The sequence below is a fragment of the Heloderma suspectum genome, chromosome 1 (genome assembly GCF_057233095.1).
Source record: "Heloderma suspectum isolate Gila_16-S chromosome 1, 16-S_ref, whole genome shotgun sequence".
Taxonomy (NCBI): domain Eukaryota; kingdom Metazoa; phylum Chordata; class Lepidosauria; order Squamata; family Helodermatidae; genus Heloderma; species Heloderma suspectum.
This window is the reverse complement of record NC_139458.1, coordinates 399,183,506-399,195,967: the sequence shown is the minus strand read 5'-3', so window position 1 is coordinate 399,195,967 and position 12,462 is coordinate 399,183,506. Positions and strand designations below refer to the sequence as shown.

The 12,462-nt window shown below is 39.4% G+C and overlaps 1 protein-coding gene across 3 annotated transcripts in view; it reads right to left on the bottom strand.

Moving 5' to 3' along the window:
• Positions 1–951: 951 nt before the first annotated feature.
• The window catches only part of ESRRG (estrogen related receptor gamma), a 309,940-nt gene continuing 298,429 nt past the window's right edge, over positions 952–12,462 (bottom strand). For all 3 annotated transcript variants that reach the window (XM_084828792.1, XM_084828789.1, XM_084828793.1), the window contains one exon: positions 952–4,770. In XM_084828792.1, coding sequence (XP_084684918.1) covers positions 4,526–4,770 — 245 coding nt within the window. In that variant the 3' untranslated portion in view covers positions 952–4,525. The remainder of the gene's footprint in view (positions 4,771–12,462) is intronic.

Sequence of the window (12,462 nt, the reverse complement as noted above, 5' to 3'; positions counted from 1 at the left end):
AAGCAGAACATACTAATATCAAAAGGCAGTTGGTCCTCATAGTGGGAGAGGGAAAACAACACAGAGGGGAGAGGCTGAAGACCAGCCCCTCTGCTTTGTGTCCTACTAATCCCCCTGAGAACGGCCAACACTGAATGTAAGAAACATGCTAAGCAAGCACAATGACAAAATACTATTAGGCTAAAAAAGGAAAATGTTAGTTGTGTGATGGCTCCAGAAGAGTCTTCTGGAAGCAGAATTTGACCTAAGGCTAGAAGATAAGACGTTTCTGACTCAAGCCTGGGATGCTGTTTCCTGATACATTTAAATCAAGGCGCTTCTATGGTCCTGTAGAATATCTAATGATCATCAACACTAATCTACATTATTACTCTTCTACTTATTGGGCTTGCGGTTCCTAACCCCTGTTGCAAATATGAGAGATTGACCTGGTTCAGACAATCATCGTAGGCTAAACAAACCATAGTGGCTTGTTTAGCTTATGATGATGGTGTGAACTGGCACATTTTTTGTTTTGTTTTAAGAACACAGCACCTGAATCAGCAAGAAAACATTCATGTTTTAGGAGTGGAATAGATTCTGCTGCTGCTGAAGAAAGAAAAGAGCCAGTTGTGGACAATATGAATATGAGTGGAGAAGTTTACTTTTATGCCAGATAGAGAGGCAATGATTTTCAGTAACGTGACTTGATGTAGAGATGTTTTAAGATTAAAGAAGTGCTCATCGGAATGAATTCTAATGTGTTAAGAGACAGTCTGCATATTTAAGAGTATGCAAAATGTCTACACCACACTAAAATTCATTTTGACAAGTCTTTATATAGCATGTAGCCATGCGGCTACATTAGCTTAAGGGTATAAATCCTTATCGTGCTACTGAAGATGGTGCTTATTGATTCCTTGATACAGAAAAAAAGCATACCAAAACAAAATCCACAACACAAAAAAATTAAAAGCAATTAAAAGTGGAAGCTTGTTTAATATTGCTCTACCATCATCCTGAAAGGCATAATAATTTGAGTTACACATCTGAACTGATTGGAGTTACAGAACCATATCTCCTTTTTGCATTTAACAATATATACAATATAAAATAAATACATTTACACAAATGGACATTGGTTGGAGCACACAGTATGATACACATCACAAAAATATACAGTTGATTGCTTTACAGATGTGAAGCCCATCTACAGCTATAGACATGATTTTTTTTCATTTGTGTTTTTACTACTGGTTATTATGCAACTCCTGGATTATAATAAGCAGCTTAATTCAGTTTTCCCCCCTCTTTTGTGATCTTTGCACAATAAGACTGCCATAAAGTGTTTTCCTAGGCAGGTAAACAGAGACGCTTAAATAATTAAAATACAATTACCAACACCCATTTTCTCTTCCATAAGAAAAATAGCAGTTTTAATTTTTTATATCTTTTTATGTTAGCATTTAAATGCAAAATAGTGGAATAAATACAACAATCTGATTTGATTGAAACAAATGTGTAACTTCCAGGAGTCACACCATCATATTGCTTTAAATAAGAAGAAGGAAAAAAACAAGAAGGAAAAAAATAGCTCAGGGTACAATCCATCAGAAATGTCTTCTGCACATTGAACTGGATGGGGGAACAAACAAAAATACAGAGGTCTTAACACTGCACCCTTTCATTTCAATGGCTTTTGCAGGAGGAATTCTGCATGGATTTTATTCCCCTAAATAAAATTTATTATGCTAAAACATACACCTTTTGAAATCTTCCCCAATACTTCACATTAAATAAGTGGTTGTGAAAATTTCTTTCAGCAAGGTTTAAGATGAATGTTATTCTAATGTCTGTGCAGTGTATCTATGTTTCAGTTAACATTTGTACAGCCACGAGATATTTGTTCATTGCAGCTCTAAAAATTACTGAAAACCAAAAGTAAAAAATTGCACTGTGTTCCTTTTACACATTCCATCTTTCTTTAATCTTTGTATGTTTTTTCTTTTCTGAGTGTGTTGATTTGTTATTGACCCTGAAAACCCAAGTTCTTCAATGTGATACAGCAAAAACAATATTTATATTAGATATTTATATATACATATATAGCGTAGTTAACACTAGCAACTTAAACCCTGCACAGATTTTCTGGAAAATAATTATTCTGCACTCTTACGTATATAAATAATTTTATAGAATCAGCACCATTTTCCCCCCAGGAGTTGTAAGCTTTTGTCATTTTTTAAAAGGGACGTGCCAATTTCCAAACTCCTATCGCACTATTAATTTCAAGTTATTGGCCAACTGAATGAATTGCTAATGATGATTTATCATTTATCTAGGACCACACGACAGTCACTTCTCTACTGAGAAAAACACAATCTACAAGAGAATCCCATATAGCTAATGAGAGATACACAGTATTTCTAGCACAAGGTTGATGCAACATCAACCTGCTGTATTTCGCTTAAAGCACACGAGTAGCAATAATTTTGGAAACGTGTCTGCATTTAAAAAAAAAGTTTTGCAACAACACAGAGCAAGTTAATAACAACATCTGAGATGACTGGATGAAAGCCATATTTACAGCATTTAAAAATTAGACTTATCTATAATTTTGAAATATTCAAAGTTTTATTTCTAAGCTATACATAGGTATTCTATAATAAACTGTTACAGAAATTACCCCTTGTTTTGAAAATATTATGATTTCAATGTGTTTCTGTCCATAATGAGTACTTGGTTGGATTTTTCTTTTCAATTTCTTAATTATTACTAGGAAGAACCTTATTACCAGAAGGAATAGAATATACTACTGTAGTCTCCTGAGGAATTTTACATCCAATATTGTCTCTAATTCTACCCTGTGTCTATAAGCACACGCCACAAGATTCCAAACACCACAAGAAGAACAAGACAACAGTCTTTGAATGCAACATAAAAAATTCCAAAAAGCACAGCAAACATGAAACACTGAAAAGCTGAACTACATTTCTTTTGTTTGTTAGGATTACAATTTTAATTACATTTGTGTACATAGAATAAGGTTGTTCACATAGTACAGGGAGCAGCTACTAACACTGGTACATTGGTATAGCATTTGATGGAGGTTACTGTTTATTGGTTATTTAGCGACTGTAGTTTTCTGGGGGCATCTAATTGGGTTATACATTAGATAACACCTCTTAACAGTCTTGAAACTGACCAACTTTCACGCTGTGACAACACTGGTTGAAAAAGCAGGTATACTGGTTAGGCTGTTGTTGTTTTTTTTAAATGGCAATCTACCCCAGATAAAAGTTTTATAACTTAATACATTATGTATACAAGTGTTAATTTCTTGAATTTGGTCAGAGGCTGACTATTCTGATATCTGAATTTGCCTTATTGATAGCTGGGTGGGCTGGACTTTATTGCAAAGAACACTATTGTGTAAATGATAGACCGCATCATTAATTAACACAAGATATCATGTAGCAATTGTACCTTGGCCATAGAGAAGCACTTACTAACTCCTTTTTAGATTTCTATTTGACATGGCATCTTAATATGTTAGAATACTCAGATATATTTTAGGTGTAATCTAATCCTTTGTTTCAGTGAACACTTAGGTATAAACTGGAACTCATGCGAAGAAACGGGATGTCTTAGACCAGACTGGCACACAACATAAATTGCATCCGTGATAATATGCACCTTCCCTTCAACTATTGCTTGAGTAAGATAAATTCCCACGTTAACAAATGGCTGAAAAGTGGTAAAGCTGGTAGAAAAAAATCTTTCATTAGTAAGAACAGAAACATTTGTTTAAAAAAATCTTCCTTCAGGATTCATTTGTCCTTCATTAAATGTTCGTCATTGTTCAAGCCAGCACAAAAAATGCAGTATTTATCTTTCCTCTTTAGTATTGCATGAATGAATAAAGCTCAAACTATTCCCTGAAAAATTTACATCGTAGCTAACCTAAGAAATATCTGGAAGACTTGAAAAAACAATTAAGGAATCAAATGGCTGTAACTGATCTAGATGGAAATGCAATGATAAGAAGCAGCCAATGCGTCGTCATCGAAGTCATCTAATTAGAGGCTGCTCTTGTGAAACCTAATACTGCATTCAGTCAGTTCATCGTGTTGTACTGTACTACTAGTTACGATGGTTCTCTTTTGATTCCTTTGTCATTGGGGTATTGTGGTTCATAATAAGTTCTCTGGCATCCATATTACGGATCTCTATCCTTTGGCAGGCCTGGCTTCCATCTCTCTTCTATTAGAGACCTCTTTTCAAAATATTCAGCAGCAAAGGGGGGGAAATTACAAAGAAAAGAGAAATAAGAACAGTAAAAGAAGAGAGAAATGAAGAAGGAAAACTGTATCAGATAAGACACAGAATAGAAAGAGGTGCTGCTTCTCAGTCTTGCTGCTAATCATCAGCGCAGTCGTTTTAGTTTCCTTAATTTAAATGCTAAAGTTTCGTTGTCATAGTTTTGTTTATTTTCCCTTTCATTAAAATTTCAACGTGCAGAACTGGAAGGCCCAGAATGCTTTAGTCAGACCTTGGCTTCCAGCATTTCCAAAAAAAGTTTGTGCATGGGGACTTTGCCTTCCAGTTTGATGTTGTAGAAATGTTGCACAGCCTTAGTGGAGGTTTGCCTCAGCAGTGGCAGAGTCATCAGCATCTTGCCAGCCCGGCGTGGGTCTTCCATATGCTGACCAGCCTCGTAATCCTGCAGTGCCTCGTGTAAGACATCTTGAAGTTTCTGAACTGCTTCTACGTCTTCTATGTGCATTGAATCTGCAAAACAAAAAGAGTGTTTAATGAGCTTCCACTACGCACTGAAAACATGGTTGTTCAGGCAGGCATTTGGGGTGGGTTAGGGTATTTTTTAGAAATACGATGTTTTAATGTGTAATTTCATTGTTTTAAACTGTTTGTACTGTTTTACATCGCCCAGAGTGGCCGGATGATTAATAAATTTGATAGACAGACATACAGACAGGAGTGACAGCAGTTTTCACTTTCCATGCCAGAAAGTAGGTTCACAATGCCAGTGCTCTAGACTGTAACTTGCACTGTAATAAGTAAAAGCACAGTAACTGTTTATGGATTTGCATGGATTTACTCAGCATTTTCTGGGCTCTCCTATGAGTAAGTTAGATAACTATCCACTTATTACCATATTGACCTTCTGGAATTTTGGGGGGTCTCTGGTGTAATTACAAACATGTAACTGCTTCCTGTAAATGTGCTTGGTTTACATAGATTAAGGGAAACTAGCACTGAAACGAGCATGAATATTTTCAAAATATATTTCTTAGATATACAGAAAGCTCAAAGCATTATGGTGCACTAAAGCACCAATCATAAATGCACACAGACCAGGTTTTCTGAAATCCTGTATCCACTGAAGCTTTACAGTTTCAGAAAGTTCTGTTCAGAGAAAGGAATTCAGATAGTACTACTTTCATTTTGGGAATCAGGCCCGCCATAGTCCTGATAAATGGGTTGCCTGCAAAGATCTCTAAAGGTTCTCAGGTAGCAGGGCTGGGAAAGACCTTTACCTCAGATTTTAGAGAACAACTGCCAGTCAGACTAGACATCCAGTAGCTGGGCTAAATGGAGTAATGGCCCAAGTCAATGTAAGACAGTTTCTTAAGTTCATATGAATACACAGTGGCCCCTCGCTGGACCATATGACTGCCGAGGCTAGCACAGCCTGTGCAGCTGCGTTGTTTGCTCCGAGCAGTGAGTGTGCATGGTATACTACACTTCCAGAAAGTATAACAGAAGACATGTTCTTTCCCTAGAATTATTCTCAAATCCATTGTTGTGTCCTACACTGCTCAACCAGCATAGGAAATAGCAGTCCACCTGCATCCTCACTAACCTGGACTCTTATTTGTCTAGGACCCATCTGCTGTACAAAATGAACACAGTTAGGGGGACCAAACTAAGTATGATTCGGAAAGTCTATCATCAGGTTCTCCCACCGTGCATTTTTAAAAACTGAATAGCAGCAGGAGGGGGGATGGGGAGAAGAGAGGAGGCGTGCATTGGGATTATGGTTGTGGGGAGTTGGGGGTTAACGTTTTCCACCTGCACCATTTTCAGATTAAAATCCACATCCAAAAGTTATTTTTTCCTGAAAGGAAGATGTACAGGTAAATGTCATGTCTAAGACAAGCACAGTTCTAGATCTGCCTTCCTTGGCCAGAGAGTAGTCTAAGTTTTCCATAGGAACACAGGAAGCTGCCTTATACCAAGTCAGAACATTGGTCTATCTAGCCCAGTATTTTCAACCCTCACTGGCAGTAGCTGTCCAGGGTTTCAGGCAGGAATTTTTCCAGCACTACCTAGAGATGCCAGGGATTTTGCATGGACCTACGGCGTGGGACGCACAGGCTCTCCCACTGAGCTACAGTCCTTTCCAGTGGTTTATTTTGTTGCTGTAGACAAGGTAAGTTTGAGACAAAACTTTATAAAGTACCTAATTTACCATTTTAATCCAACAGAAGATAACAAATCAGATTTTACTTGTCCATATACTCATCCATCTATTTCCTGGAGACAGGAAGCTGTGGGGTGTGGAAGAGGTGGAGACCTAGCCTGGCTTTTGTCTGACAAGATATCTGTAATTCTGCATATATTAACTAGATTGCCAGAGACAAGGGTTCTCCCTCCCACACCCCAGCTAGTGTATGCATATATGTTCTGCTGATTCTCTTGAGGAAGCTTCTTGTTCCTGACCATAGCTTATTCTGAATTTGGATCAAGAATCCATGCTGTATAAACAGTTAACTGCTGCTTTCAGTGGGTCTGTGTACCTAATTATGGATTCTAAACTGTATTGTCAAGTCAAGTATGATAATGCAATCTGTAATGCCAAACAGTGAGTGAACCTATATAGGATTACAATTAAAACAGGCTAGGATCCACAGCACCTTCTAACTACTACTGCATGAACAAGGGGACTTAGAAATTGTGTTTTTGGGATAACAGCTTCCACACATTGCATGGAAAAACTGCTTCTGAAATTGGGAAAGGTTTCAAAAGCATTTTATGCTAGGGCACAGGAATCTGCTGTTTTTGAGAAAGATAAAAAGCAAGCCCATAGAGGTTCCTAAAGTAGTTGTATCCTAGAAGGTATTTTTAAGGGCCACTATTTTAGCAACCCCTTTATGGATCACTGCCTTGTTGTGGCGAAGGGGCTTGCGTAACTCAGTGAATCCATAAGCTATGCCGTGCAGGGCCACCCAAGACGGACAGGTCATGGCAGAGAGTTCTGACAAAATGTGGTCCACTGGAGAAGGAAATGGCAACCCACTCCAGTATTCTTGCCAAGAAAACCCCATGGAACGTATCACAAGGCTAAAAGATATGACGCCGGAAGATGAGCCCCTCAGGTTGGAAGATGTCCAATATACTACTGGGGAAGAGCAGAGGGAATTTCCAAGTAGCGCCAGAAAGAGTGAAGTGGCTGGGCCAAAGCCGAAAGGACACTCAGCTGTGGATGTGTCTGGTGGTGAAAAGAAAATCCGATGCTGTAAAGAACAATATTGTTTAGGAACCTGGAATGTCAGATCAATAAATCAAGGTACGTTGGAGGTGGTCAAACATGAGATGGCAAGTTTGAACATTGACATCTTGGTTATCAGTGAACTAAAATGGAGAAGCATGGGTGAATTTACTTCAGGTGACCATCATATCTACTACTGTGGGCAAGAATCCCTTAGAAGAAATGGAATAGCACTCATAGTCAATAAAAGGGTGGGAAAACAGTACTGGGGTACAATCTCAAAAACGACAGAATGATCTCTGTATGAGTCCAAGGCAAAACCATTCAACATCACAGTAATTCAAGTCTATGCCCCAACCACTGAGGCCGAAGAAGCTGAGGTTGATCAGTTCTATGAAGACCTACAACACCTTCTAGAACTAACACCAAAAAAAGATGTCCTTTTCATCATAGGGGGTTGGAATGCTAAAGTAGGAAGTCAAGAAATAACTGGGATGACAGGCAGGCATGGCCTTGGTGTACAAAATGAAGCAGGACAAAGGCTAATAGAGTTTTGCCAAGAGAACACGCTGATCATAGCAAACACGCTTTTCCAACAGCACAAGAGGCAACTCTACATATGGACATCACCAGATGGTCAATATCGAAAAAACATTAATTATGTATTTTGCAGCCAAAGATGGAGAAGCTCTATACAGTCAGTAAAAACAAGACCTGGAGCTGACTGTGGCTCTGATCATGAGCTTCTTATTGCAAAATTTCGGCTTAAATTGAAGAACGTAAGGAAAACCACTAAACCATTCAGGTATGACCTAAATCATACCCCTTATGAATATACAGTGGAGGTGAGGAATAGATTTCAGGGATTAGACCTGATAGACAGAGTGCCTGAGGAAATATGGACAGAGGTCTGTAACATTGTTCAGGAGGCAGCAACTGAATCCATCCCAAAGAAAAAGAAATGCAAGAAAGCCAAGTGGCTGTCTGAGGAGACTTTACAAGTAGCTGAGGAAAGAAGGGAAGTGAAAAGCAAGGGAGAAAGGGGAAGATATATCCAACTGAATGCAGAGTTCCAGAGAATAGCAAGGAGAGACAAGAAGGCCTTCTTAAATAAAACAATGCAAAGAAATCGAGGAAAACAATAGAATGGGAAAGACTAGAGATCTCTTCAAGAAAATCAGAGATATCAAGGGAACATTTTGTGCAAAGACAGGCATGATAAAGGACAAAGACAGCAGGAACCTCACAGAAGCAGATGAGATTAAGAAGAGGTGGCAAGAATACACAGAAGAACTATACAGGAAAGATCTGAATGTCCCCGATAGCCAGACATCCTAGAGAGCGAAGTCAAGTGGGCCTTAGGAAGCAGTACGAACATCAAAGCTAGCAGAGATGACAGTATTCTAGCTGAGCTATTTAAGATCCTAAAAGATGATGCTGTTAAAGTGCTGCACTCAATATGCCAACAAATTTGGAACAGTCAACAGTGGCCACAAGACTGGAAAAGGTCAGTTTACATTCCAGTTCCAAAGAAGGGCAATGCCAAAGAGTGTTCAAACTACCGCACAATTGCACTCATTTCACATGCCAGCAAGGTTATGCTCAAAATCCTACAAGCTAGGCTTCAGCAGTATGTGAACCGAGAACTACCGGAAGTACAAGCTGGGTTTCGAAGAGGCAGAGGAACTAGAGATCAAACCGCCAACATTCGCTGCATCATGGAGAAAGCAAGAGAATTCCAGAAAAAACGTCTATTTCTACTTCATTGACTAGGCTAAAGCCTTTGATTGTGTGGATCACAACAAACCGTGGCAAATTCTGAAAGAGATGGGAGTACCAGACCACCTTACCTGTCTCCTGAGAAACTTGTACGAGGGTCAAGAAGCAACAATAAGAACCGGACATGGAACAACCAATTGGTTCAAAATTGGGAAAGGAGTACGACAAGGCTGCATTTTGTCGACCTGCTTATTTAATTTATATGCAGAGTACATCATGAGAAACGCTGGGTTGGATGAATCACAGGTCGGAATTAAGATTGCCGGGAGAATTATCTACAACCTCAGATACGCAGACGATACCACCCTAATAGCAGAAAGCGAAGAGGATCTCAAGAGCCTCTTGTTGAGGGTGAAAGTGGACAGTGCAAAAGCTGGTTTGAAACTCAACATTAAAAAAACAAAGATCATGGCATCTGGCCCCATCACTTCCTGGCATATAGAAGGGGATGAAATGGAAGCAGTAACAGATTTTATTTCCTTGGGCTCCAAGATCACCGCAGACGGTGACTGTAGCTATGAAATTAAAAGACGCTTGCTCCTTGGGAGGAAAGCTATGGCAAACCTAGACAGCGTAGTAAGAAGCAGAGACATCACCTTGCCGACAAAGGTCCGTCTAATCAAAGCTATGGTTTTCCCAGTAGTAATGTATGGCTGTGAGAGCTGGACTATAAGGAAGGCTGAGCGCCTAAGAATCAATGCTTTTGAACTGTGGTGCTGGAGAAGACTCTTACGAGTCCCCTGGACTGCAAGGAGGTCAAATCAGTCAATCCTAAAGGAAATCAACCCTGAGTGCTCATTGGAAGGACAGATACTGAAGCTGAAGCTCAAATATTTTGGCCACCTAATGCGAAGAGAAAAGTCACTGGAAAAGACCCTAATGCTGGGGAAGATTGAAGGCAAAAGGAGAAGGGGACGGCAGAGGATGAGATGGCTAGATAGCATCACTGATGCAATGAATATGAATTTGAGCACACTCCGAGAGAGAGCGCAGGACAGGAAGGCCTAGCGTGCTATGGTCCATGGGGTCACGAAGAGTCGGACATGACTTAACAACGTTTTAGCCACCTTGATTTCTACAAGAAATCAACTTGGGACATAAGGTATTTTAAAAAAATAAATATTTGAGCAATGTCTCCTGAAAGAAATCCTGGGAATGAAGAGGTTAATAAAGACCAGGATTTATTATTTACAAAAATAAATGTGCAAACTGAAAAGAAAGAAAAATCTAATAGCTCCTGCTCTGAAAAACACACTTAATTATGTACAAGTTTGGATCATTTAGCACATTTTATTGATTCTAATGATAGTTTATCTGTTATTACACATAATGGAGTCCTACGGGGATTCTACACATTTAATAATTATGAGTTCCAATGAACACATGCCCTAAAAAGCATGTAGTTACATTATGCGTAGTCTGGAACAATTTAATTTTAAAACTGGTACATTTCAATATAGAAAACTAAAATAAAAAATCCAAAATAAGGACAGGCCCTCTTAAGGATTAGTAACTTATTAAACAAGAGGAAGTAGAGGGTAGAAATACATTGACAGTTTTTGCAGTGGAGGAAATAATGTTGGATTCCCAAAGGATGTGTATTGAAATCAGGGCTATTTAATGTCTTCATAAAGGATCTGGAGTTAGGAGTAAGCACTAAAGTACCTAATTTTGTTGATGACAGCAAATTATTCAGGCTGGTGGAAACCCAAGAAGACTACAAACACCTTCAAAAGGGTCTCTTTAATCTTGGTAACATTTTGGGACAACAAAATAGCGAATGAGTTTCAATGTAAGCATGTATAAAATAATGCACATTGGGGTTAGTTCACTCAAAACAGTTCACTGAAAACAGCAGCTCCGTGTGTGGTAGCGGGGGGGGGGGAAATCACGCTAGGGATCAAGACAGGGACTGACAAAATAGCAGCTGGTATTGCAAGGCTGGGAAAATTGTGATGAGCCCCGTCTTAAAAACCCCCATCTTAAGATGGTTGCCCCATCTTAAAAATGATATTGTAGCGCTGGGAAAGCTGCAGAAGAGGGCAACCAAAATGATCAGGGGTCTGGACCACACTCCTAAGAGGAAAGGCTAAAGTATTTGGGACTAAGGAGGGACGTTGTAGAGATGTATCAAATTATGCATGGTGTGGAGAAAGTTGAAAGTTTTTCTCTCCCTTTCTCAGAAAGTAGAACTTAGTGCCATTGTTCACACAATGCATAGTTAATTTATGGAATTTGCTGGCACTAGAAATGCTACCACTGACTTAGATGGTTTAACAGTACATTCAATTCTATTTTTTTTTTATTTCATTTCTATACTGTCCAATAGCCGAAGCTCTCTGGGCGGTTCACAAAGATTAAAACCAAAAAGCACACAGTAAAACTATATAAAATATAAAAACATTAAAACCACAATATAACAATACAACCAGAATAAAATCAGAGTAAAACCTAGCAGCAATGCAGAGATTTAAAATACAGATTTAAAACAGCAAAGCTAAAAGTCTCGAAAGCTAAAATGCTAAAATGCCTGGGAAAATAAAAAGGTCTTCACCTGGCACTGGAAGGAATGCAATGTAGGTGCCAGGTGAACCTCACTAGGGAGTTCATTCTACAGCCGGGGTGCCACAGCAGAAAAGGCCCTCTTCCTAGTAGCCACCTGCCTCACTTCCTTTGGCAGGGGCTCACGGAGAAGGGCCACTGAGGATGATCTGAAGGTCTGGGCAGGCACATTCTATGACTATTGGTGCTATGGAACTTTCAAGTTCAGAGGCAGTATGACACTGAATTCTGGATGCTGGGAAGCAGCAACAGGGAACAGCTATTGCCTTCAAGCCCTGCTGTCCTATGGTTGGCCACTATGGGAAACATGATCATAGATACTTTATCTAATGCAACAGGGCTATTTTAATTTTATTCAGCTACAAGGCAGTATCAAATACTGTGCTAATGGGACCCACTTCTTGTGCAAGAGGAATCCAGTGGTTCCTGAAGCAACCAGAAACAACCCCAAAAGTTCATTTCCACAATGGATCAGTGGAGTTCAGATGACCTGGCCTGTTCCAAAATAAGTATTTCAGCTCATTTCCAAGGTTGCTTTAGGAAGCACTAGTGGGCACAACAAAATGAGTGGAGGCGCAGCTGCAGTACTGGATACTGCCCACCTAATTGTACATCTTCCCCCCTGCCCC